The 27,573-nt window shown below is 53.6% G+C and overlaps 2 protein-coding genes across 3 annotated transcripts; one reads left to right on the forward strand and one right to left on the reverse strand.

Moving 5' to 3' along the window:
- Window positions 1-6,265: 6,265 nt before the first annotated feature.
- Window positions 6,266-12,399, reverse strand: LOC100447221 (chymotrypsinogen B). Its single transcript, XM_024233186.2, is given in 8 exon segments — window positions 6,266-6,291; window positions 6,294-6,426; window positions 6,866-6,999; window positions 7,440-7,620; window positions 7,851-7,929; window positions 8,022-8,101; window positions 8,199-8,302; window positions 12,348-12,399. Coding segments are annotated over 8 exon segments (789 nt in total).
- Window positions 12,400-24,183: 11,784 nt separating this feature from the next.
- Window positions 24,184-27,288, forward strand: LOC100434840 (chymotrypsinogen B2). Of its 2 annotated transcripts, XM_024233187.2 has the most exons (7): window positions 24,184-24,235; window positions 25,130-25,233; window positions 25,332-25,411; window positions 25,504-25,582; window positions 25,813-25,993; window positions 26,434-26,567; window positions 27,083-27,244. In XM_024233187.2, the coding sequence occupies exons 1-7, from the start codon at window positions 24,184-24,186 to the stop codon at window positions 27,242-27,244; spliced, it is 792 nt and encodes a 263-aa protein (XP_024088955.2). The 2 variants fall into 2 exon arrangements, with proteins under 2 accessions (XP_024088955.2, XP_024088956.2); XM_024233188.2 differs by lacking the exon at window positions 26,434-26,567 and having other exon boundaries at window positions 27,083-27,288.
- Window positions 27,289-27,573: the final 285 nt, after the last annotated feature.

The following is a 27,573-nucleotide window of genomic DNA, read 5'->3' on the forward strand; positions in this document are numbered from 1 at the left end:
AAATATATTATTAAAATTCTTTTTTTTTTTTTTTTTTTTTGAGACGGAGTCTCGCTCTGTCACCCAGGCTGGAGCGCAGTGGCGCGATCTCGGCTCACTGCAAGCTCCGCCTCCCGGGTTCACGTCATTCTCCTGCCTCCGCCTCCCGAGTAGCTGGGACTATAGGCGCCCGCCACCACACCCGGCTAATTTTTTTGTATTTTTAGTAGAGACAGGGTTTCACCGTGTTAGCCAGGATGGTCTCGATCTCCTGACCTGGTGATCTGCCTGTCTTGGCCTCCCAAAGTGCTGGGATTACAGGCGTAAGCCCCCGCGCCCGGCCCTTTTTTTTTTTTTTTTTTTTTTTTTAAGAGACAGGGTCTCACCACCACACCCGGCTAATTTTTGCATTGTTTTTGTAGAGAAGAGGGTCTCACTGTGTTGCCCAGACTGGTCTCGAACTCCTGGGCTCAAGCGATCCACCCGCCTCAGCCTCCCAAAGGTGCTGAGATTACAGGCGTGAGCCACCGTGCCTGGCCTCTTTTTACTTTTTCAGTAGGGCTACCAGATAATTTAAAATCATCCATTTGGCTCGCCTTGTATTTCTTTGAAACAACGCTGGGTTAGGAACAGCAAGACATAGCCATGCAATTTTCATATTGGCCACCAAGTGGCAGCCTTATACCGGGTCGTTTTCAGACTCGGGAGGCCGGTGGGCAGAGCGGGGGACAGACGCAGATTTCACCAGCAAGTGAAAAAGTCCCTTAGCCAGGTTTGTGCTTGCTACTCCGTTTTTATATTAATTACGCCTCACATTTATTTGTATGTAGATGGTTGTTGACATAATAAAATATATGTCATTTCCTCTGTGTTTAAGAGCAGTTCTCCCTCACTGAGCTGGGAGTTTCCTTAAAAAACCTGGCTCTTAATTATATAGAGAGAGGCTGGGCGCGGTGGCTCTAATTATATCTAGAGAGACTCAGCGCGGTAGCTCACGCCTGTAATCCCAGCACTTTGGGAGGCGGAGGTGGATGGATCACCTGAGGTCAGGAGTTCAAGACCAGCTTGACCAACATGGTGAAACCCTGTCTCCACTAAAAATACAAAAATTCCCCAGGGATAGTGGCATGCACCTGTAATCCCAGCAACTCAGGAGGCTGAGGCAGGAGAATTGCTTGAACCTGAGAGGCAGAGGTTGCAGTAAGCTGAGATTGCACCACTGCACTCCAGCCTGGGCAATAGAGTAAGACTCCAACTCAAAAAAAGAAAAAAATATATATATATACAGAGAGAGAGAGAGAGAGAAAGACAAGGTGACAGGGTCTTGCTCTGTCACCCATGCTGCAGTGCAGTGGTGTGATCACAGCTCACTGCAGCCTCGAACTCCTGGGCTCAAGTGATCCTCCTGCCCCAGCCTCCTGAGCAGCACATTACAAGTGCAGCCCACTGCACCCAGCTACTTTTTCTTTTTTTTAAGAGAAAAGGAGTCTCACTATGTTGCCCAGGCTAGTCTCAAGCTCCTGGCCTCAAACAATCCACCCGCCTCCACTTATTTTTTTTTTATTTTTTTGAGACAGTCTCACTCTGTCGCCAGGCTGGAGTGCAGTGGCACCATATTGGCTCATTGCAACCTCTTGCCTCCTGGGTTCAAGCAATTCTTGTGCCTCAGCCTCCTGCGTAGCTGGGATTACAGGCATGCACCACCACGCCTGGCTAATTTTTGTATTTTTGGTAGAGATGGGGGTTTCACCATGTTGGCCAGGCTGGACTCGAACTCCTGACCTCAGATGATCCGCCTGCCTCTCCTTCCCAAAGTGCTGGGATTACAGGTGTGAGCCCCCGCGCCCGCTGGCTTGATACTATTTTTAATAGTCGACTTTGGGTTCCACTCCTGTGCCCAAGCTCTCTCTCATTTTGCTTTTCCCCTTTTCACACATCCATTCTCCACATCGAGTTAATTTCTCTTCATGTCCCTATAATTAAATTGCATCTATAACCTTAACTTCAACCTATTAGATGCATCATCGGAACGTCTGATATTGCACGGGCAGAGAAAGGTATTAGGAAAGCCAGTGAAGGAGAAAATGCAGGAGGGAGCCCGTTCCATTCCTGCCAAGATGCCGGGTTAGTGTGGAATGTTGGCTGCCCCCCAGGACCAGCCATGATCGATTTTTTTAGATGGAGTCTCACTCTGTCGCCAGGCTGGAGTGCAGTGGCGAGATCTCACCTCACTGCAACCTCTGCCTCCTGGGTTCAAGCGATTCTGCCTCAGCCTCCTGAGTAGCTGGGACTACAGGCACCCGTTACCACACCTGGCTAATTTTCGTATTTTAGTAGCAATGGGGTTTCACCATGTTGGCCAGGATGGTTTCGATTTCCTGACCTCATGATCTGCCCTCCTCGGCCCCCAAAGTGCTAGGATTACAGGCATAAGCCACTCTTCCCAGCCTATGATGGATCTTTAGAGGGAAACATCGAGAGACAGGAAGACCTGGGAGAAGAAGCAAAGATCGGAACCTGTGGTTGTGTGGGGAAGCCAGGGCTGCCACAGGGCCGGAGGCTGTGAACTCGGCTGTGCGAGGAAAAAACAGGAAGTGAGCACCAGGGTTCTGCTCTGCTTCCCACTCAGCTCCAGGGCTTTGGGGCAATGGGTGCCTGCCCCCGGCCTGCAGGTGTCCTCAGGATAAAGTGGGTCATGCCGAGGCACTGTGCAGGGGAGGAAATGAAAAATACTTAGAACTATGAAGTGTATATCAAATTGCAATAAAAAAGGCCAGGTGTGGTGGCTCACACCTGTAATCTCAGCACTTTAGGAAGCTGAGGTAGGTGGATCAGTTGAGGTCAGAAGTTCGAGACCAGCCTGGCCAACATGGTGAAACCCTGTCCTTACTAAAAATACAAAAATTAGCCAGGCATGGTAGTGGACACCTGTAATCCCAGCTATTTGGGAGGCTGAGGAGGGAGAATCACTTGAACTCAGGAGAGGTTGCAGTGAGCAGAAATCATGCCACTGCATTCTAGTCTGAGCATAAGAGCAACACTCCATCTCAAAAAAAAAAAAACAAAAAACAAATTGCAATGAAAGCAGTGTTTGGAGGAAAGCTTGCCTCCTGAAATACTTTTATGAGAGAAGAAGACACTGAAAATTACTGAGCTGAGTATCTAAATTTGTGATGTTAAAAAATCACCAATGGATACATACAGATTAGGAAGCCAGCATTACCCTGATACAAAAGCCAGATAAAAACGTCAGAAGAAAATTACCAACCAGTATCTCTCATGAATATAGATGCAAAAATCTTCAATGAGGAACCAGCAAACTGAACCCAACAGCATATTAAAAGGATCATACACTATCGTGAAGTGGGAGTTATCCCGGCATGCCAAGCGCTGTGGGAAATAACAAGAAAATCCATCAGCGTAATATGCATTAATCGAATAAAAGGGGAAAATCACGTGATCACTTAAACTGATGCAGAAAAGGCCTTTGACAAGATCCAACACGGTTCATGATAAAAAGCACTGAGAAATTTAGGAATAGAAAGGAACTTCCTTAATACGATAAAAGGAATTTTTGAAAAACCCACACATAACGTATTTCAATGGTGAAGAGCCAAAAAGCTTTTTTCCTAAGATCAAGAGTAAGACGAGGATGCCTGCTTTTACCAATGCTGTCCAACACTGTACTGGAAGTTCTAGATAGAGCAATTAAACAAGAAGTAAAAGCCATCCAAATTGGAAAGGAAAAAGTAAAACTACCTCTATTTGTAGATCGTATGATCCTATATATAGAAAACCCCAAAGGATCCACGAGAAAGCCACTCAAACTAATCAACAAATTCAGGAAAGTTGCAAGGTACAAGCTCAATACACCCAAATCAGTTGTTTCTTCACAGCTGCACCTGCAATGAGGAATGTGAAAAGTGAATTTAAAAAGCAGTTCTGTTTACAAGAGCATCTAAAAGAATCAAACACATAGGAATATATTTAACCAAAGAAGTGAAAGACTGACACACTAAAAAGAATATAACACTGCTGAAAGAAACTAAAGACCCCGGCGCGGTGGCTCACACCTGTAATCCCAGCACTTTGGGAGGCCAAGGTGGGTGGATCACTTGAGGTCAGGAGTTCAAGACCAGCTTGGCCGGCATGGCAAAACCCCATCTCTACTAAAAATACAAAAATTAGCCAGGCATGGTGGTGGGCGCCTGTAATCCCAGCTACTTGGGAGGGTGAGGCAGGAGAATTGTTTAATCCTGGGAGGTGGAGGCTGCAGTGAGCCGAGATCGTGCCACTGCACTCCAGCCTGGGTGACGGAGTGAGACCGTCTGGGGAAAAAAAAAAAAAAAAAAAAATCAGTGTAATATACCACATTAATCGAATGAAAGGGAAAAAAATCACATGATTACCTCAATTGATACAGAAAAGGCCTTTGACAAGATCCAACACCTTTCATGATAAAAAGCACTCAGAGGCTGGGCGCAGTGGCTCACGCCTAATCCCAGCAGTTTAGGAGGTCCAGGCGGGTGGGTCACTTGAGGTCAGGAGTTTGGGACCAGCCTGACCGACATGGTGAAACCTCGTCTCTACTAAAAATACAAAAATTAGCTGGGTGTGGTGGCTCACACCTACAATCCCAGCTACTCAGGAGGCTAAAGCAGGAGAATCTCTTGAACCCAGGAGGTGGAGGTTGCAGTGACCCGAGATAGCGCCATTACACTCCAGCCTGAGCAACAAGAGCAAAACTCCATCTCAAAAATAATAATAATAAAATAAATTAGCCGGGCACGGTAGCATAGGCCTGTACTCTAACCTACTCAGGAGACCGAGGCATGAGACTCACTTGAACCTGGGAGACGGAGGTTACAGTGAGCTGAGAGCGCACCTCTGCACTCCCGCCTGGGCAAAAAAGCAAGACCCTAAAAAAGACTAAGAACCCCAAGCAGGCTGAGTACCAAGGAAACTAAGAAACTAAGCACCTTGGTAAACCAATGAAAATCAAAGGTAAAATCTTAAAAGCATCCAAAGAAAATCCATTAAACCTTTTAAACAGTAAATCAGTACTTTTAAAACAGTAAATCATTGGCTTCTCCACGAATCAACAGAAGCCAGAAGACACTGAAACACCTTCCAAGTCCAAATATCCATGTACGTACCCACATGCACACCATGACAAAAATTATTTTTCAGAGTGACAGGCGACTTTTACAAGATCAAAATGAATAAATATCTTTTCAGACAGTAGAACCAAAGGAGAATTTTCTCCAACAAAATTTTCACTGCATTAAAGGAAAGACTGAAAGTTTCCAGAGACAGAGAGACTGCCAATCCGGACACATCCTGGGGGAGGAACTGGCCCCCTCCGTGGTCTGGCCGAAGCGATGGAAGCTGAGCGTGAGGAAGCCTCAAGATCTAACTGCAGAGGCCGGGCGCGGTGGCTCACGCCTGTGATCCCAGCACTTTGGGAAGCTGAGGCAGGCAGATCACCTGAGGTCAGGAATTTGAGACCAGTCTGGACAACATAGTGAAACCCCATCTCTACTGAAAATACAATTAGCCGGGCGTGGTGGTGAGTGCCTGTAATCCCAGTTACTTGAGAGGCTGAAGCAGGAGAATGGCTTGAACCCAGGAGGCAGAGGTTGCAGTGAGCCAAGATCATGTCACTGCACTCCAGCCCAGGTGACAGAGCAAGACTCTCTCAAAAAAAAAAAAAAAAAAAAAAAAAATTAACTGCGGGGTCACAGAAAATGCAGAGAGGGAGGCGGGGAACTGAGAGGACAGTGGCGCCAGCTCCCAGCGCTGGTTGCAGAAGGCGTGAGGGGCTGGGGTCTGACAGGGGAAGGGGTGATGCTTGCACGCACATTCCTGGGCACTGGACATAGGGGACTAAAGGCAGAGAAAGGCACCTGGAGTGTGTGGGTCAGCATTAGTCCCAGTGACAACCCCAGGGGGCTATGGATTGCAGAGCCTGGCCAAGGACTGCTGCCTTCCAGAAAGCCCCATGGGTCAAGCTAGCTTCAGCAGGTAGGGCCTAAATTCTAAACCCAGGGTGGAGCCGTGAGCAGGGAGGAGATATGAAGACCTCAGCTTCCTGAGAAGCCTGGGTTGCCAAGATGAACTGCAGCCTGGAAAGGGAACGGTAGTGCCGCCCCTTTGTGGGTGACAAGGACAACTTCAAGCCCACTGCCCCTGGGCCACACAGAGAGACACGGGCAGTGCAGTCAGTGCTTCTAAACAGATACATTTAATGGGAAATCTTGGGGCAGGGGTGGCAGGAGCTGCGGGCTCAGTTGGCGGCCAGGATCTTCTGCACCAGGGGATGAGCTTGGTGACACGGGCGTACACGGCGGGTGTGGTGGTAGAGCAGGTGTGGCTGCCCCAGGACACAATGCCCACCAGGGTCCAGGCTCCATCCTTCTGGCAGACCAGGGGGCCTCCAGAGTCACCCTGCAGGAAGGAGAGGAAGTATCTCTAGGCCTGAAAGGGATGCCAGGGCCTAGGGGGCCCTGAACTGGTGGAATCTAGGGAGGGGTGCAGAGAAATGGCAAGCGTGGGCATAGGGGCTGTGCCGGGGTCCTGAGATCTGGGTTCATATGGCAGCCCCCACTCTGCCATGTACTCTTGGAGGGAGCTGGGGCAGGTGGCTTCCCTCTCTAAGCCGGAGCACCATCCATCTCTCCAAACCTCCAGCTCACAGGGCTGCAAGGAAGTCTCCAGGGGCAGCCTCACCTGCGTGGCCTGGAGGATCTCTCGTGGGCAGCTGTGACCCCAAGTCCTGGCCCTCACTGGGCCCCAGGAAGGAGTGGGGTTAGTAGATGAGAGCAGAGAGGGGTGGAAAGCCCAGGCCTCCCCTGCACCCCACTCACCTGGCCAGGGCCAGTCTCACCTTGCAGGAGGAGATGCCACTGGCCCCGGCACAGATCATCACGTCTGTGATCCTTCTGCCCCAGGACTTCTTGCATTCGGCATTGGACAGGAGGGGCAGGGTCGCCTGCTGCAGCTTATCGGGGGTCTTGTTGGCTATAGGACAGGAGGAGGGTCAGGGCCCCTGGGCTCACTCAGCCAAGAGAGGAGGGAGAGACCCGGGGCTGACACGCCTGCCCTCCCCTGCACCATCACCACGATGTTGGGTACGGCCCCTGGAGCCTCAGAAGCTCCTGTGGGACAAGGGGGCCTCGGCCCTGCCCGGGTGGGAGCCCCGCACTGCGACTCCAGGCAGGTCAGCCAGGGCAGGGCTCACCCGGCCGGGCGCTGCTCAGAAGCTTCCTGTGCAGGCTCCTTATGATCCGACCTGGATTTTATTTGCATTTAGGGGATTTTAAATTCAGAAGATTTTCAATAACGAACGGACAGTTAGGAGCATGTTGGAATTTAGAACCAAACAAGAAGAGCCAAATGGTCACGGGGGGACTCCACGGCCAGGCAGCCCAGACCCCAGAAGCAGCCCCGCGGCCCCTCACCGTTGTACTTGGTCTTGCCCCAGCCTGTGGTGGCACACAGTGTCCCCGCGGGGAAGTCGTCGTCGGCACTGGGCAGGCACACAGCGGACACCGTCTGGGAGAAGCGGGCAGGTGTGGCCAGCTTCAGCAGGGTGATGTCATTGTTCACGGTCAGAATGCTGAACTTGGGGTTCTTGAAGACCTGGGGGTTGGGGCCAGAGTGCCGGGATGAGGCCCTGGGAGGAGGCAGGACCTGCAGGCTTCGAGGACACAGACTCCTTCCCTGGTGCCCGTTAAGGAGCAGTCCATCCCCAGGGCCGGAATGGGAACCTCGAGGCCGGCCTGGCCCCACTGGGTGCCTGTCCCTGAAGCAGCCGAGGGGTCTCCCCCCATGCCCACACCCCTGCCCTCTGCTGCACGGGGCCTGGGTACCTTGGCGATCTTCAGGACCTGGATGTTCTCCTCGTCAGAGCCCTGGTCAAACTCCCCAACCACGACCACGTGGGAGGTCCTGGGCAGAGCGTTGTGGGTGAGAGAACATGCCCTGCTCCCCTCCCACCCGACCGGGGCTGGAAGCGGAGCCCGGGGCTGCCTGGTCCTCACCTGACCCCGCAGTGGGCGGCGGTGACCACCCAGTCCTCGCTGATGAGGGAGCCTCCGCAGAAGTGGAAGCCGGTTTTGTCCTGGGAGCAAGATGGGGAGGGCCAGCAACTCACACCCGGGGGCACCCCCAGCCTGGCCCCTACCCAGGTGCCCCCCACCTTGCAGAACCCCCCTCACCTGCAGGGACACCTGCCAGGGCCAGGAGCCGGGGATGGCGTCCTCCCCATTCACGATCCTGGACAGGCCGCTGAGCACGGGGTGGATGGCGGGGACCCCGCAGCCTGGGGGCGGGAGTGGGGTGAAGAAGGGCCGAGGCCCCAAACCCACCTGGGCCTCACCTGCCTGCGTGCAGGTCTCCCGGTTCTACCCCAGTCCACTGAGGCCAGCTCAGGACCTCCCTGGCACATGCCGCCGCCGCCTCCGCCTCCCTGGTCCCCAAGTCTCTAGGCTCAAACGTTCCCAACTCTCGGCCTGCTGGCTCCAGTCATCCTTCCAGGATGCAGAGCATCATGTCTCCTCCTACCTGGGGCCTGTCCAGCCTGAAGAAGCAGAAAACAGGCCAGGCTGTAAGACTGCCTGGGCTCAGCCTGGAGGCCACCCTTTCCTTGCCGTGTGACCCTAGACCAGGCAGGGCAGCACTCAGGCCTTGGTGTCCTCAGCTATAAAACGAGCAGCAGAACCACGTGAGCTCCACCGGCCGTGCGCCTTTGTTAGACTGGCGGCCAGAGGGGAAGTGGGAAGAAAATCTGATAACCCCAAGTCCCCTGGGAACCTGGGGCTCTGACAATTTGCAGACGGGAGAGTGAAATGGCACCATGGACCCTGGGTGGGCAGGTTGAATTCCACAATTTCAGGAAACATTGTGTAAAGTTTGGGTTTCTCTTTTTTTTTTTCAGTTAGGGTCTTGCTCTGTCTCCCTGGCTGGAGTGCAGTGGTGCGATCATGGCCCACTGCAACCTCAAATTCCTTTCCTTTTTTGAGATGGAGTCTCGCTCTGTCACCCAGGCTGGAGTGCAGTGGCGCGATCTCGGCTCACTACAAGCTCTGCCTCCCGGGTTCACGCCATTCTCCTGCCTCAGCCTCCCGAGTAGCTGGGACTACAGGCGCCCACCACCACGCCCGGCTAATTTTTGTATTTTTAGTAGAGACGGGGTTTCACCGTGTTAGCCAGGATGGTCTCGATCTCCTGACCTTGTGATTCGCCCACCTCGGCCTCCCAAAGTGGTGGGATTACAGGCATGAGCCACCTCGCCCAGCCTTGCAACCTCAAATTCCTGGGCTGAAGCAATCCTATTGCCTTGGTCTCCCAACATGCTGGGATCACAGGCATGAGCCCCCATATATCCGGTCTTGGTTTCTTATTTAATAAAACTGGACTTTGGCCAGCATAGTGGCTCATGCCTATAATCCTAACACTTTGGGAGGCCAAGGGGGGGTGGATCACCTGAGGTTAGGAGTTCAAGACCAGCCTGGCCAATGTGGTGAAACCCCATCTCTACTAAAAATACAAAAATTAGCCAGGCATGGTGGCACATGCCTACAATCCCAGCTACTTAGGAGGCTGAGGCAGGAGAATCGCTTGAACCTGGGGGGCAGAGGTTGCAGTGAGCTGAGATCGTGCCACTGCACTCCAGCCTGGGTGACAGAGCCAAACTCCGTCTCAAAAAAAAAAAAAAAAAAAAAATCAAAACAAACACAGCTGGACTTTGATTCCACACCATAAAATGGCACATCGGAAGCAGAAAACAGAACAATGAGAACAGTCAGGTGTTCTACACATGCCCACCATGCCTCTGCTATTTCAGGACCAGATTCTCAGCTCCTGTGAGCAGGCCCATCCAACAAATTGGGTTTTACATTTGAGCAGACCCAGTCCCTCAGACCAGCCGTCCCCTTCTAGGGTCATATTCGCCTGCTACAGGGCAGCCCCTGCTTCTCCTGCCCACAGGAACACAGGCAGGCAAGGCGCCTCCCTGATGTTTGAGAGCATCAAAAACTGGTATTGTAATAGCAAAAAAATGAGAAAGAGCACATTGGGAGGCTGAGGCGGGTGGATCCCAAGGTCAGGAGTTCAAGACCAGCCTGGGCAATATGGTGAAACCCTCATCTCTACTAAAAATACAAAAATTAGCTGGGCGTGGTGGCGCATGCCTGTAGTCCCAGCTACTCAGGAGGCTGAGGCAGGAGAAATGCTTGAACCTGGGAGGTGGAGGTTGCAGTGAGCCGAGATCATGCCATTGCACTCCAGCCTGGGCGACAAGAGTGAAACTCCGTCTCAAAAAAAAAAAAAAAAAAAAATAGATGAGAGAAATAGATGGTGGCATACTCACACAACAGAGCACACATTATAAAAATGCAGGTGAATGAGCTGGAGCTCCATGTCAACATGCAGGAAGCGAGGATTTGAGTGGGGAAAAAGCGCATTGTTGTAGAACGGAGGTAGACTGGAGTATTAGTTACATCAGCCAGGCGCAGTGGCTCATGCCTGTAATCCAGCACCCTGGGAGGTTGAGGTGAGTGGATCACTTGAGCCCAGGATTTCAAGACCAGCCTGGACAACATAATAAGAACCCAGGCCAGGCGCGGTGGCTCACGCCTGTAATCCCATCACTTTGGGAGGCTGAGGCGAGTGCATCACCGGAGGTTAGGAGTTCAAGACCAGCCTGACCAATATGGTGAAACCCCATCTCTATTAAAAATACAAAATTACAAAAAGTTAAAAATACAAAAATTAGCCAGGTGTGGTGATGCATGCCTGTAATCCCAGTTACTCAGTAGGCTGAGGCAGTAGAAATGCTTGAACCCAGGAGGCGGAGGTTGCAGTGAGCCAAGATCATGCCAGCCACTACACTCCAGCCTGGGTGACAAGAGTGAAACTCTGTCTCAAAGAAAAAAAACAGGCCGAGCGCGGTGGTTCATGCCTGTAATTCTAGCACTTTTGGAGGCCGAGGTGGGTGGATCACGAGGTCATGAGATCCAGACCATCTTGGTCAACATGGTGAAACCCTGTCTCTACTAAAAATACAAAAATTAGCTGGGCATGGTGGCCCGTGCCTGTAGCCCCAGCTATTCGGGAGGCTGAGGCAGGAGAATCACTTGAACCTGGGAGACGGCGGTTGCAGTGAGCAGAGATCATGCCACTGCACTCCGGCCTGGGCGACAGAGCGAGACTCCGTTTAAAAAAAAAAAAAAAAAAAAAAAAAAAACTCCATCGCTACCAAAAAAAAAATTTTTAACTTAGCCAGCGTGCCTGTAGCCCCAGCTACTGCTGGGGAGGCTATAGGGGGAGGATCACTCAAGCCCTGGAATTTGAGGCTGCAAACTCACACCACTGCACTCCAGCCTGGGTGACAGAGTGAGACCCTGTCTCAAAAACAAAAACAAAAGCAACAGGATAGAATACCGTTCCGTTGATGTAAACTTTTTGCAACCTTATGTATAGATGTATAAATATGTAGTACACTTGTATAAGCCCACACTGCAATAATTCACAGCAAGTTCAGAATCAAGCTCACATTCCAGAGAGGGAAGGAGGGAGAAAAGGGAAGCCTGAGTAACATCTGTTTTAGCAAGAAATATCTGAAGCAAATCTGCAAAAAGATTTACTGAATTCTGACAGTAGATACAAGGATGTCATGTTCTTTTCTGTATTTTCTTTTACTATTTCTCTTTTTAAAAAAATAGACAACGCGGCTGGGCACAGTAGCTCACGCCTGTAATCCCAGCACTTTGGGAGGCCGAGGCAGGGGGATCACCTGAGGTCAGGAGTTCAAGACCAGCCTGGCCAACATGGTGAAACCCCCATCTCTACTAAAAATTAGCCGGGTGTGGTGGTCCATGCCTGTAGTCCCAGCTACTCGGGAGGCTGAGGCAGGAAGAACGTTTGAACCCAGGAGGCAGAAGTTGCAGCGAGTGGAGATTGCACCATTGCACTCCAGCCTCGGCAATAGGAGTGAAACTCTGTCCCCCGCCCTCCAAAAAAAAAAAAGAAAGAAGAAGAAAGAAAATGCTTGGCAAGTACCCGGCACAATAAAAACCCTGGTGGAGGCCTTGGGAGGTCTCCCAGGGCCACACCTTACCCTGTGCATGGCACCCCCACCCCAGCCACTTCTGGAGCCTCAGACCATGGCAGAGGCCAGCAACATCCTTCCCACTCCTGGAGCAGGTTGTGCCGGCTCAGAAAGCCCCAGAAGGACTCTTATCCTGAGCCCTCAGGTTACCTGTGTTGGGGATGAGGCCCCAGGGGGCAGAGCAGGGGACTCAGATCCCCCTCTCAGCCAGGCTCAGGGCTTCCTCAGGACAGATCCCTCGGGCCCCAGCACTCACCAAAGGCGGCCCCCACAAGGGAGAAGCAGGAGAGGAGCCAGAGGAAAGCCATGCCGCTGCCTCAGAAGGTGTGGGGCCTGCCAGCTGCGGGGCCCTTTTTACCTTGGGGGGTGGGGGAGCAGGGGGACCCAGCCACCCCCCAGCCAGGGAGGCCTGAGCCCACCCTCCCTGTTACCCAGGGACCTTGGGCGATAAATGGAGACAGAGCCCAGCCTGGCTCTCTACCAGACAACCCCGGCCCCTGGGAAAGGGGCAGCTGCCCTGACATCACTGGTCAGCCTTAGGGACACGATCCCACAGAGCCAGCTGTGAGCTGCAGGAGCCCTGCCAGGAGCCGGAACCAGGCTCTTCTGTTCCCAGCGGGGAAGTGGAGGCAGTCCCACCCCAGGGCTCGTGGAGGCCCAGCCGCTCTCATGGAACCAGGTCTCTGGGAACTCAGGCTCTCAGTGAAGCGTGTTTCCGCCTAACACTGTCCTAGAAGCAAAGGGTTCAGGGCATTGTGGATTCTCCAGAGTGTCACCGCACGTCACCAGTGAAGCCAAGCCACTTCTGAGTGTGGCGAGGGTCTGGGTGACAAAGACCCACCCGCTGCTGGCCGTAACAGGTGGGCAAAGCCACTGACACGTGTTCCACCTCTGCTGCAGCACCCGACAGAATTCACTTTTTCTGCAATGACTCATGATATAAGGAACTAATCATTTCATAAAGTTTCAGTTTCTTACAAAATGGAACTTTGATTCCACACCATAAAATGACACAGAAAACAAATTTTTTAAGATGGAGTCTCACTCTGTCGCCCAGGCCGGAGTGCAGTGGTGCAATTTCAGCTCACTGCAGCCTCCCCTTCCCGGGTTCAAGTGATTCTCCTGCCTCAGCCTCCCAAGTAGCTGGGATTACAGGTGCGTACCACCACACCCAGTTAATTTTTTTTTTTTGAGTTGGGGTCTTGCTCTGCTGCCTAGGCTGGAGTGCAGTGGCACAATCTTGGCACACTGCAGCCTCCACCTCCCAGGTTCAAGCAATTCTCCCACCTCAGCCTCTTGAGTAGCTGGGATTACAGGCATTCACCACACCCGGCTAATTTTTATGTTTTTAGTAGGGACAGGGTTTCACCATGTTGGCCAGGCTGGTCCCAAACTCCTGATCTCAGGTGATCCACCTTCCTCGGCCTCCCGAAGTGCTGGGATTACAGGCGTGAGCCACCGCACCCAGCCAATTGTTGTATTTTTAATAGAGACAGGGTTTCACCACGTTGGCCAGGCTTGTCTCGAGCTCCTGGCCTCAGGTGATCCTCTGGCCTTGGCCTCCCAAAGTGCTGAAATTACAGGTGTGAGCCACTGCGCCTGTCTGAAAATAAATTTCGAGGAAGCACAAAAACTTTTTTCATTGTCACAAAACAAGGAGGAAAGACAGGTGTGGGTGACAGGTCGGTGACTGGGCAGGAAGTGGAGGCCAAGGGATCCTCAGCACCCTGTGGGCAGATATTCAGGGGACAGAGCCCACCGCATCCCTGCCCTTATGGGCCTGAGACGCTCATGACAGACACACACGACACAGATGAGCATGTAATGTAGTGACCACAGTCACCTGGGGCAAGGCTGGACAGGACAGGCTGCACTGCATTTCCGGACGATGAGGGTTTGAAAGGAAGACTCAGTGAGTGGATGGCGTTTCCATCGAAGGCCTTGGGCTCTGTGGTCAGCGGGCCACGTCACCTTGGCATTTAGAATATCCCCTCCCCACTCCCACCGCTGCTGGAGAACACACAACTATAAAGCAAAACTAAACTTATATACTAAAGACAAAATTTCAAAAGAAACCAAGTTCACATCACCATGTACCTTTTTTTTCCCCCGCCCGAGACGGAGTCTCGCTCTGTCACCCAGGCTGGAGTGCAGGGGCGTGATCTCAGCTCACTGCAACCTCTGCCTCCCGGGTTGAAGCGATTCTCCTGCCTCAGCCTCCCAAGTAGCTGGGATTACAGGCATCTGCCACCACACCCAGCTAATTTTTGTATTTTTAGTAGAGATGGGGTTTTGCCATGTTGGCCAGGATGGTCTCAAACTCCTGACCTCAAGCGATCCAGCCACCTCGGCCTCCCAAAGTGCTGGGATTACAGGCGTGAGCCACCACACCAGGCTGATAGCTACAATTTAAAAAAACAGAAAATAACAAGCGTTGGATGTGGAAAAACTGGAACCCTCATACATTGCTGCTGGGAATGTGAAATGATGAAGCTGCTATGGAAACAGTTCAGCGTGGCTGGGCACAGTGGCTCAAGCCTGGAATCTTGGCACTGTGGGACGACCACTTAAGCCAAGGAGTACAACACCAGCCTGGGCAACATAGTGAGACCCCGTCTCTACAAAAAAATAAAAAAAAAACAACATTAGCTGGGCGTGGTGGCATAGTCCCAGCTACTCAAGAGGCTGAAGTAGGAGGATAACTTGAGCCTGGGAGATCCAGGCTGCAGTGAGCCGAGATCCAGCCTAGACAGAGCAAGGCCTTGTCTCAAAAAACAAACAGTAAAAAAAGTACAAAGAAAACAGTTTGGCAATTCCACAAAATAAACAGTTACCTCATGACCCGACAGTTCCACTCCCCCAAAATAAAAGGACTGAAGCAGACACTTGCACACCAGTGTTCACAGCAGCACTATTTCCAACAGCCAAAAGACAGAAATCACCCCCGTTGTTCATCAGCAGAGGAACGAGTAAGAGGTGAGCTCTCCACACCACTATTATTCAGTCTTAAGAAGGAATGAAGCAGGCCTGGTGTGGGGGCTCACACCTGTAATCCCTGCACTGTGGGAGGCCACGGCAGGAGGATCGTTTGAGGCCAGTTTGAGACCAGCCTGGGCAACAACGAAAGACCCCGTCTCTACAAAATTTTTTTTTAAATGAGCTGGGTGTGGTGGTACGCGCCTGTGGTCCCAGCTACATGGGAGTCTGAGGCAGGAGGATCGCTTGAGCCCAGGTGGTCAAGGCTGAAGTGAGCTGTGTTTGTGCCACTGCATTCCAGCCTGGGCAACAGAGTGAGACCCTGTCTCAAACACAAACACAAAAACAAAACAAAATGAATCAGGTACTGATATATGCCAAAACATAGATTTTTTTTTTGAGTTGGAGTTTTGCTCTTGTTGCCCAGTGCAGTGGTGTGATCTTGGCTCACTGCAACCTCCGGCTCCCAGGTTCAAGCAATTCTCTTGCCTCAGCCTCCCGAGCAGCTGGGATTACAGGGATCTGCCACCACACCCACCTAATTTTGTATTTTTAGTAGAGACAGGGTTTCACCATGTTGGCCAGGATGGTCTCAAAATCTCTTAACTTTGTGAACCACCCGTCTTGGCCTCCCAAAATGTTGGGATTACAGACGTGAGCCACCACACCCGGCCAAATCTTAAATGATGTCTGCTGCGTGAAATAAGCAATACAAAGATAATTATTGCATGATTCCATTTATATGAAACTTTTTCAAAAACTTTGTGAGCCACCATGCCTGGCTGACTTGGAGTGTCTTATCTTTATTTACTTTATTTTTGAAACAGTCTCACTGTCGCCCAGGCTGGAGTGCAGTGGCATGATCTCGGCTCAACTGCAACCTCCACCTCCCGGATTCAAGTGATTCTCCTGCCTCAGCCTCCTGAGTAGCTGGGTTTACAGGCATGCACCACCACACCCAGCTAATATATGAAACTTTATTTTTATTTATTTATTTATTTATTTTTGAGACGGCGTCTCGCTCTGTCGCCTAGGCTGGAGGGCAGTGGCACCATCTCGGTTCACGGCAAGCTCCGCCTCCCAGGTTCACACCATTCTCCTGCCTCAGCCTCCCAAGTAGCTGGGACTACAGGCGCCCACCACCACGCCCGGCTAATTTTTTTATTTTTAGTAGAGACAGGGTTTCATCATGTTAGCCAGGATAGTCTCGATCTCTTGACCTCGTGATCTGCCCGCCTCAGCCTCCCAAAGTGCTGGGATTACAGGCATGAGCCACCGCGCCCAGCCATGAAACATTCTTAATAGGCAAATTCATAAAGACGAAAACTAGGTTAGAGGCCCACACGCACTGAGGGGAGAGAGGAATGCAGAGTTATCGTTCACTGGGTACAGAATTTTGTAAATAGTGGTGATGCCTGCACAAATTGTGAATGTAATTAGTATTGTAGAATGTAATTAGCTCTACTAATTGTACACTTAAAAATGGTTAAAATGGGCTGGGCACGGTGGCTCACACCTGTAATCCCAGCACTTTCGGAGGCCGAGGCGGGCGGATCACCTGAGGTCACGAGTTCGAGACTAGCCTGACCAACATGGAGAAACCCCATCTCTACTAAAAATACAAAAATTAGCCAGGTGTGGTGGCACACACCTGTAATCCCAGCTACTCGGGAGGCTGAGGCAGGAGAATTGCTTGGACCTGGGAGGCGGAGGTTGCAGTAACCGAGATAGCACCATTGCACTCCAGCCTGGGCAACAAGAGCAAAACTCCGTCTAAAAAAAAAAAAGAGGTTAAAACAGCAAATTTTATGTTACATATATTTTACCATAATAAAATAAAATCAATGGAATAAACCCAAATCCATCAAATTGCACACTTTATATGGGTGAATTGTATGGTATGTGAATTACACATAACAGCTCGGTAAAGCTGTTAAGTATTGTGGAGTCAAAAGTCTTCTTCCAATGGCTATGGAGAGCAAATTCAGGGAAAAGGAGACACTGAAGGAAGGGAATATTCAGCTTAGAGCTTGGCTGACAATCAGAAGGCCTTGGAGGCAGCGCTGGAGGAGCCCCCATCTCCAGGGGCCACAGGACAGACGTGGCTGAGGACAAGCCAGGGGCCTGTCAGAGCTGGAGGTGCAAGACCTGTTAGGACAGACGCAGTAGCTCACACCTATAGTCCCAGCACTTTGGGAGGCCAGGCATGCAGATCATCTGAGGTCAGAAGTTCAAGACCGGCCTGGCCAACATGGCAAAACCGCATTGCTACGAAAAACACAAAAATTAGCTGGGTGTGGTGCACGTGCCTGTAATTCCAGCTACTCAGGAGGCTGAGGCAGGAGAATCGCTTGAACCCGGGAGGTAGAGGTTGCAGTGAACCGAGAATGCACCACTACGTTGCACCCTGGGTGACAGAGTGAGACCCTGCCTCAAAAAAAAAAAAAAAAAAAAAGTCAAATACACGATACCCAACCCCACCGTGCTCCCTAAGCTGAGGAACTACACATCAGGCTTGGGCACCCTGCGACACAGGGCAAGGGCTTTTGGGCAGACAGAACAAGGATAAAGAACCCTGAACCCAAATCTCCCCCAGACTCCCTTGCCCACACGGGCATCCCCTTACTGCGGCTGAGGGAGCTGACCTGTCTATCCATCAGAGCTCTCAGTGACAACCAGGGTGGTGGCCTCAAAAGAGGATGCCAATTCTCCATAGAACCCACCCCACCAATCCCCACCACCTCCAAGAGCAGATCCCGCCATCAACTGAGAAACGGCCCCAGCTCTTTGCAGCTCCCGGTACCCACGCCCGTGCCACGAAACTCTGCATGGATGGAAGGAGAGAGACTGAATACACACATGAACAGGGGCCAGACTGCCTAAAAAAACAAAACTCTGCCCACTGCGCAGCAACCAGCCTAGGGCTCCAAACAGCAGCAGCCCCACCGGCCAGCCCTGAAAAGCCACACACGCCCTGACAGTCACAGAAGACGCCCACTTGGAGCACACCTGCACCTGAGGCCCTGTGTGCTGTGGGACGGAATACCTCAGACTGGGTCCTTTATAGTGGACAGAAATGTATTTTCTCACAGTTCTGAAGGCTGCAAGTCCAAAGTCAAGAGGCAGGGTTGGCGATTCTGGCTACAGGCTGACGTCTTGAACTCCACACCTTCACCTGGTGGAAGGTGGAAGGGCAAAGAGAGATGATTATTAATATAATGACAATTAATCCCACCTGGGAAGCAGAGCCCCACCCCCCCACCCCACGCACTAATCACCACTTACAGGTCCCACCTGTTAGTACAAACAATGCAGCCAGGTGCAGTGACTCGAACCTGTAATTCCAGTGCTTTGGGAGGTCAAGGCAGGTGGATCACTTGAGCCCAGGAGTTCAAGCTGAGCCTGGGTAACATGTTGAAACCTCATCTCTGCAAAAATAAATAATTAGCCAGGGTGGTGGCGTGCACCTGTGGTCCCAGCTACTCAGGAGGCTGAGATGGGAGAATCGCTTGAGCCTAAGAGGTCAAGGCTATATAGTAAGCTGTGATCGTACCACTGCCCTCCAGCCTGGACCAACAAAGCAAGACCCTGACTCTTAAAAAAAAAAACACAAAACACAAAAAACTAATAACATTTCAATACAAGTGTCAGTGGGACAAACACGCAGATCACACAGCAGCCTGCCTCCCACTTCCCCACACCAACAGCCACCAGCCAGGACACAGCGAGCCTTCCCCTTCCCTCCATGAAGCTTTCCCTCTCCCCTGCCGGCCTTGGCGTCTTGGTCAATGCAAGCGACAGAGGCCAACTCCCTTGCTGTGGCAAGCTCTGAATAAGCAGCCCCCGCTGGTTCTCATTTGGGCAGGTGTCACTGATCTCCACAAGGGCTGAGCGCCTGCTGGACAGCTGGTGCCCACACTCGCTGCCCTCCTGGGTCAGGAAACGCCCCCCCAGCCCATCTCCCCACTATTGCTAGCCAGGCATCAACACGGAGCAGGGGGACAATTGTTTTCTAAGCAAGCTGCACAGGATCTTGTTGGCTCAGGGGGCACCCTGTGCTTTCACTAAAAAAACATTCCCCCAGCCTCACTTGGCCAGGGACAAAACCCAGCGGAAAGCGTTTAGGCAAAGAACCATTCCATTAAATCGCTCCACTTGGTAATTTTAGACATGTCCACTGGTGCTGTGAGAAAGGTCCTGGCCGGGCACAGTGGCTCACACCTGTAATCCTAGCACTTTGGGCAGCCGAAGCAGGCAGATTGCTTGAGCCCAGGAGTTTGAGACCAGCCTAGGCAACATAGGGAGATCCTGTCTCTACAAAAAAATACAAAAATTAGCCAGGCATGGTGACACCCACCTGTAGTCCCAGCTACCTGGGAGGCTGGACCTGGGAGGTCAAGCCTGTGCTGAGCCGTGACCGTGCGCCACTGTACTCCAGCCTGGGTGACAGAGCGAGACCCTGTCTCAAAAAAAAAGAGAAGGGGGTCTCACCTCCTAACCCATTGTGTACCAGCCCCCAAGTCCTCTGCCTTTCAGAAGGGGACAAGGAAATTTTATGAAGGTGCCTCTCAGAAGGGCAGACACTCAGAGGGGGCTGCAGACTCAGATCCTGCTTTGCTGTGAAAGAAAAGTGGATGGCCACTGAGAAAACAGTTTGACAGTTTCCATAAACACAGGCCCAGCCTACGACCCTGCTGTTCTACTCCTAAGTGTTTTTTTGATTGAGATGGAGTCCTGCTCTGTCTCCCAGGCTGGAGTGCCGTGGCTTGGTCGGCTTACCACAACCTCCGCCTCCCGGGTTCAAGCAGTTCTCCCACCTCAGCTTCCCAAGTAGCTGAGATTACAGGCACACATCACCGTGCCCGGCTACTATTTGTATTTTTAGTAGAGACAGGGTTTCACTGTGTTGGCCAGGCTGGTCTTGAACTCTTGACCCCAAGTGATCTGCCTGCCTCAGCCTCCCAAAGTGCTGGGATTGCAGGCGTGAGCCACCGTGCCTGACCTACTCCTAGGTGTTTGCCCAAGAGAAATGAACACACATCTGCATAAAGACTTGCCCTTGGATGTTTTAATATATGTTTTATTTATTATAGCAGCTTTATTCATAATAGATCAAAACTACAGAACAGATAGACAAACTGTAGTGCATTCCAGCAATAAAAAGGAAGAGACTGCTGCTATCTGCAACAGCGTGGGTGAACTCCAAAGTCAAGATGCTGAGCGAAAGCAGCGGATTTCCAGAAACACCTGGGTCCTGTTCACATGAAATTCCAGAACCCGAAAACTAATTGATGAGCAGGATTCAGAGTTTCAGTTCCGTGAGATGAGTGGCCGCACAGCACTGTGGATATGCTTAGCACTGAATGGTACACTTAAAAACAGGTGCGGGCGGGGTAAGGTGGCTCATGCCTGTAATCCCAGCACTTTGGGAGGCCAAGGTGGGCGGATCACGAGGTCAGGAGATTGAGACCATCCTGGCTAACACAGTGAAACCCCATCTCTACTAAAAAATACAAAAAAATTATCTGGGCATGGTGGCGGGCGCCTGTAGTCCCAGCTACTCAGGAGGCTGAGGCAGGAGCATGGCGTGAACCCGGGAGGCGGAGCTTGCCGTGAGCCGAGATCATGCCACTGCACTCCAGCCTGGGCGACAGAGCGAGACTCTATCTCAAAAGCAAACAAACAAGCAAACAAACAAAAAATGGGTGCGACTGACAATTTTGTTATGTGTATTACCACAATTTAAAGTTTTGTGTGTGTGTGTGTGTGAGACAAGGTCTGGCTCTGTCTCTCAGGCTGGAGTGCAGTGGTGTGATCTCAGCTCACTGCAACCTCCACCTCTCGGGCTCAAGCCATCCTCTTACCTCAGTCTCCCCAGTATCTGGGATTACAGGATTACAGGTGCCAGCTACCATGCCTGGCTTTTTTTTTTTTTTTTTTTTTTTTCAGTGACAGGGTCTCACTATGTTGCCCAGGCTGGTCTTGAACTCCTGAGCTCAAAGGATCCTCCCCCTTGACCTCCCAAAGTGCAAGGATTACAACCATGAGCCACTGCACCTGGCTGCTAACAGTTTTTAAAATTTAATAACAACAACATCCCCTGGTGCAATGACTCACACCTGTAATCCCAGCACTTTTGGAGGCTGAGATGGGAGGATTGCTTGAGCTGAGGAGGTTGAGGCTGCAGTGAGCCGTGATCATGCCACTGCACTACAGCCTGGGCATCAGAGCGAGCCTCTCTCAACCAAAACCAAAACCTAAACCTAACCTCCAGGTAAAGAAATCAGAACAGTGGTTGCTTCTGGAGATGGGGGATTGACTGCCAAGGGGCTGTGAAGGAAATGGTCTCTGCCTTGATGCAGGTGGTGGTTACAGGGGTGCCCGGATCCTCACAAATCAGCTTCGTTGTTTTTTGTTTGTTTGTTTTGTTTTTTTGAGACAGGCTCTCACTCTGTCGCCCAGGCTGGAGTCCAGTGGCATGATCACCACTCACTGCAGCCTCCACCTCCTAGGCTCAAGCGATCCTCCCACCTCAGTTTCCCAAGTCCCAGCCTGGATCTGGGACTCCATGCATGCGCCATCACACCTGACTAATTTATTTTTTGTACAGATGGGGTCTCACCATGTTGCCCAGGCTGGTCTTGAACTCCTGGGCTCAAGTGATCCTCCTGCCTCGGCCTCCCAAAGTGCTGCAATCACGGGCATGAGCTACTGTACCTGGCTTTAAATACATTTTAAGTGAGGGCATTTCAAGGTAAGTAAAGGAAGAGGTGGCCAGGAGGCTGCAGCACGTGGGGACCCCCAGCTCATCCCTCCTGCTCCCACTCTTGCGAAGGCCACGGTTCTGCCCCACCCACCCACCAGGGCCCCAGCTCACGCGTGTGTCCTGACTCATCTGTCCTGAGTGTCCCCCGGGCTCCTTCCTCGCCATTCGGGTCCAGATCCCATGGGGACTGGAGGGCAGTGTGTGGGCGGGGTCCCTTCCCCAGGAGCAGTGGAGTGGGGACACCTGTACATGCCTGTCCCCCACCCCTGCTGCAGCTGCAGGGTTCCCACAAGCCTCTGTAGCCTGTGCGGGGTTGGGGATGCAGCGGGTGAGGTCCCGGCCAGCCGTCAGCTCCTAAGGCCACACAGCTGGGGCCACAGGTCACTCAGGCCAGGCGAGGGCTTGCGCCCTTTCCCCCATCTGCCCCAGCCAGCTTGTAGCTAGGGGCCGCCCCAGAGGCTCTAGTACCGTCTTCATTAGGGCCCTCCTGGGCCTGCCCCCTCGACTTCTGAGCTCTTCGCTGCCCTCGGGATACAGGCCTCTTTGGGTCCTGCGACCCCATGTTCGTTTCCTCTCCTCCAAGGATGCTCTGGACTGCTCCCACAAACTCCTAGGCTGTTTGCTTAAATGTCCCCTTCAGAGTGAGGCCCTCCTGGCCTCAGTATCAGTAATAATAATGAGAAGAATAACTCTTTAGCTGCTGGTGTGTATATTTTACTTATTTTAAAAATTGACTCTTTTCTCTAAACTCTCCAGCCTCCTCCCGGCTGTCAGCTGCCACAGGCAGGAATTTGTTGGTTTTGTTCAGCTGTTCTCGTGGGCCTGGTGGGCACTGGCTGGCAGGAGGAGCCCACGGGCATGCAGAGGTGGGTACGTCTCATCCCGACCAGGCCATGCTCCGTCCTGCTGGTGCCCGCCCTCACCTCTGTCCTCAGACAATCTCCTAGAATGAGCAAAGGGCCTGGACAGGTGATTCACTCAAGAAAGAGGAATGTAGGGGCCCCGCCAGCATGGATTGTGTGCTTGGCCTGGTCTTGGTGCTCAAGAAGGCTCTTCCTTTTGTCATGGGACCCATACTCTAAGCGTCCTCAATTACATACAGGATCAGAGAGGGCAAGTAATTTGCCCACGGCTCCACAGCTGCCTGACCCCAAAACCCGTGCTGTAAACACACATGCTGCAGTCATCAGTGCGGTAGAATTAAAAACAGCCACGAGGCACCTTTTCCTGTGCATTTTGGGGAACTTGCCCTCCATCTGGCAGCCTCAATCCAAAATTTCCCCCTCCCCCATTTCCCAGTTGCTGAGAAAGGGCTCCACCATCCATGCTGCCACCCACAGCAGGCACCAGGTGTCCCTGCCCATGCTCTGCCTTGAGGTTCAGCCTCCATCAGTTCTCATCAGGGGGATGACAGGCCCCTAGGCCGGGCCCTAGGCCCAGTCTTACCCTCTGGTGCCACCTGCTCGGCTCCAGGGCCCAGGTGTGCTGGCGCCTGTGTGCAGGGGTGGCCCAGTGTGAGGACAGCGGGCAGCTACCCCTCCCCTGTACACAGCCCAAGTGACCAACACAGATGTTGACTGGGCCCTCACTGAGCCTTCTTAGCCATCCCCTGGGACCCGGGGAGCACCCACACCCCAGCCTCTGGCTACACCATGGGGCACAAGCCTGCTCCCCCAGCCTCTCCTCTACTTGGTCACATTGCCCAGCAGTTTTCTTTTTTCTTTTTTGAGACGGAGTCTCACTGTCACGAGGCTGGAGTGTAGTGGTGCAATCTCGGCTCACTGCAACCTCCGCCTCCCGCGTTCACACCATTCTCCTGCCTCAGCCTCCCAAGTAACTGGGACTATAGGCGCCCGCCACCACGCCCGGCTAATTTTTTGTATTTTTAGTAGAGACGGGGTTTCACCATGTTAGCCAGGATGGTCTCGATCTCTTGACCTTGTGATCCGCCCTCCTCAGCCTACCAAAGTGCTGGGATCACAGGCGGGAGCCACCGCACCCGGCCTGCCCAGGGGTTTTCAAACCGTGAAAATATCAAGTGAATTATTTGCAGAGCACAAGAGACTCAGCTGGGGCCCAAACCCGGGGATGCTGGACTCAGCCCCTGGAGGCCCCTGCCCAAGCCTGGGCCTGGAGGAGAAAGGCAATGGTCGAAGGCCACCTGGGTTAGCCCGGCTCAGCTAAGGCCACAGCTGCTGCCATCCCAGGCTCCCTGGCCAGCCCTGTACCGACACATCTTGTCCATTCCCAGGGAAGGGATTATCACCTCAAGGTCTCCAGATAACAGCAGGCGCACAGGGCTATAACGGGGACCCGCAGACAGGTGTCCCACACCCCTGCCAGCGGCACCATGGCTTTCCTCTGGCTGCTCTCCTGCTGGGCCCTCCTGGGCACCGCCTTCGGTGAGTGTCAGGCCCTGTGGAGGCCGAAGGGTTGTCTCCTCTCACTCCCAGCCCCGAGGCCAGCAAGGGGCAGCAGGGCCCCAGCTCCCAGTTCAGCTGTGCACCGCAGTGTGGGCCTGAGCGAGTCACCAGCTCCATCTCTGCTGTGGGCACTGTGAGGCCTGGACCAGGTCATAGCCTCCCTCCCAGGCTCAGCTGCCGCCTCCGAGCTTGGGAGCTGGGGAGTCCCTCTCCCCTTCCTCACCCCCAGCCGACCTGAGGCTCCCAAGGGAGGAGGCAGGTGTCCGGGGGCTGCCCTGAGGCCTTCAGGAAACTCCCAAACAGTCAGTGGCCCCAGCACTGGGCAGTGGCAGCTGGGGCTTGGCGCCATTCAGTCCAAACCTTTCAGAACCTCAAGCCTCACTCACCCTCTTAAACTCCTGCTCACGGAGCACTTCCCGGGTGCCAGGCACAGAGCTGGCGCTCTGCCTGCTCACTCTACCAAACCTGTGAGGTCAGAAACGGCGTGATCCCCATTTTGCTGATGGGGACACTGAGTGGCTTAGCTGGGCAGGGAGGGAACCAGGTTCAAACCCACAGAGTCTGGCCTCCCAGCCTGAGCGCTGGGGCTGCTGCCCACCGCACACTCCACCTGTGTGACTTCTCTGAACTGAGGTGGGACCAACACCCCATTCCTCAGCAGCCCACGGCCCAGTTCATTGGACTCAGTTGTACCCGGGGATTCCAGCACTGGGGAGAGGAGAGCCAGGGCCAACTTCTCAGAGGAGGGGATGTGGGAGCCAGTCTAGGTCCCAGAGACTGGAAAAGAGTTGGGAGTGAGAGGAGGCTGGAGCATTGGGACCCAGTGGGTGGGGTCCCAATGGCGGGGACCCCTCAGCCCACTCCCCACCCCAGGCTGCGGAGTCCCCACCATCCACCCGGTGCTCAGCGGCCTGTCCAGGATCGTGAATGGGGAGGACGCCATCCCCGGCTCCTGGCCCTGGCAGGTGTCCCTGCAGGTGAGGGGGGTTCTGCAAGGCGGGGGGCACCCTGGGTAGGGGCCAAGCTGGGGGTGCCCCCGGGTGTGAGTTGCTGGCCCTCCCCATCTTGCTCCCAGGACAAAACCGGCTTCCACTTCTGCGGAGGCTCCCTCATCAGCGAGGACTGGGTGGTCACCGCCGCCCACTGCGGGGTCAGGTGAGGACTAGGCAGCCCCGGGCTCCGCTTCCAGCCCCGGTCGGGTGGGAGGGGAGCAGGGCATGTTCTCTCACCCACAACGCTCTGCCCAGGACCTCCGACGTTGTCGTGGCCGGGGAGTTTGACCAGGGCTCTGACAAAGAGAACATCCAGGTCCTGAAGATCGCCAAGGTACCCAGGCCCCGTGCAGCAGAGGGCAGGGGTGTGGGCATGGGGGGAGACCCCTCGGCTGCTTCAGGGACAGGCACCCAGTGGGGCCGGGCCGGCCTCGTGTTTCCCATTCTGGCCCTGCGGATGGACTGCTCCTTAACGGGCACCAGGGAAGGAGTCTGTGTCCTCAAAGCCTGCAGGTCCTGCCTCCTCCCAGGGCCTCACCCTGGCACTCTGGCCCCCATCCCCAGGTCTTCAAGAACCCCAAGTTCAGCATTCTGACCGTGAACAATGACATCACCCTGCTGAAGCTGGCCACACCTGCCCGCTTCTCCCAGACGGTGTCCGCCGTGTGCCTGCCCAGTGCCGACGACGACTTCCCCGCGGGGACACTGTGTGCCACCACAGGCTGGGGCAAGACCAAGTACAACGGTGAGGGGCCACGGGGCTGCCTCCAGGGTCGGGGCTGCCTGGCCATAGAGTCCCCCCGTGACCATTTGGCTCTTCTTGTTTGGCTCTAAATTCCAACATGCTCCTAACTGTCCGTTCGTTATTGAAAATCCTCTGAATTTAAAATCCCCCAAATGCAAATAAAATCCAGGTCGGATCATGAGGAGCCTGCACAGGAAGCTTCTGAGCAGCGCCCGGCCGGGTGAGCCCTGCCCTGGTTGACCTGCCTGGAGTCGCAGTGCGGGGCTCCCACCCGGGCAGGGCCGAGGCCCCCTTGTCCCACAGGCGCTTCTGAGGCTCCAGGGGCCGTACCCAACATCGTGGTGATGGTGCAGGGGAGGGCAGGCGTGTCAGCCCCGGGTCTCTCCCTCCTCTCTTGGCTGAGTGAGCCCAGGGGCCCTGACCCTCCTCCTGTCCTATAGCCAACAAGACCCCCGATAAGCTGCAGCAGGCGACCCTGCCCCTCCTGTCCAATGCCGAATGCAAGAAGTTCTGGGGCAGAAAGATCACCGACGTGATGATCTGTGCCGGGGCCAGTGGCGTCTCCTCCTGTATGGTGAGGCTGGCCCTGCCCAGGCCCTGGCCAGGCGAGCGGGGTGCAAGGGAGGCCTGGGCTTTCCACCTCTCTCTGCTCCCATCTACTAACCCCACTCCTTCCTGGTGTCAGAGTCGCCTTGTTGCAAAATTCCATGGCCAGTGTCAGAGCCAGTGGCTCTTGGAGTTGTGCAGTGCACAATCTGGACAGTGGATCCCAGCAGGCCAGCGGGCTCCAGCAGCCCTCCCTCCCACACACGGACCCCTTGGCCAGCGCCACCATGCTCTTCCTCCTATTGGTCAAATCAGCTTTACTGAGCTTCCATTAAAGGGTCCCATTCCGGGGCTGGCTCAGGCTTCCAGGGGCATGAACCACATAAGCAGCTACTGGGGTCTTTCATAACCTACGCAACAGGACATGCTGAGCCTTTGCTGCGTGTGGGGTCCTGGACTGGACTCTGGGAACAATGTCCAGTGGCCCCTGGGACCAGTCTGTCTTGGCTGCCAGATCCAAGCCCCCTTCTCCCTCTCCCACAGGGCGACTCCGGCGGCCCCCTGGTCTGCCAGAAGGATGGAGCCTGGACCCTGGTGGGCATTGTGTCCTGGGGCAGCAACACCTGCTCCACCTCCAGCCCTGGCGTGTATGCCCGTGTCACCAAGCTCATACCCTGGGTGCAGAAGATCCTGGCTGCCAACTGAGCCCGCAGCTCCCTCCAACCCTGCTCCCCACAGAGCCTCAATAAACCCATGGAGCACGTTGGCGCTGTCCCTCTTCTGTTTTGGGGCCTCCAAGGCCTCACTCCACTCCGGAACTTGGGCCCCCACTGGGCTGGACTGGGCTGGGCCAGGCATGGGCGGCCTCTGGGAGGACCCTTCCTTAGTCTCCTTTCCCACCACTCAGGCTCCTGCTTCCCAGAGAGTGGCCAGGAACACACGGGCAGATGAAAAGGGGTGCAGGACAGACGGGGGATCTGGCTGGTGGGGACCGGGTGGACCTTGGCCCCCATCCTCAGCACCTGCCCCCAGGC

Source organism: Pongo abelii, chromosome 18 (genome assembly GCF_028885655.2).
Source record: "Pongo abelii isolate AG06213 chromosome 18, NHGRI_mPonAbe1-v2.0_pri, whole genome shotgun sequence".
NCBI lineage: Eukaryota > Metazoa > Chordata > Mammalia > Primates > Hominidae > Pongo > Pongo abelii.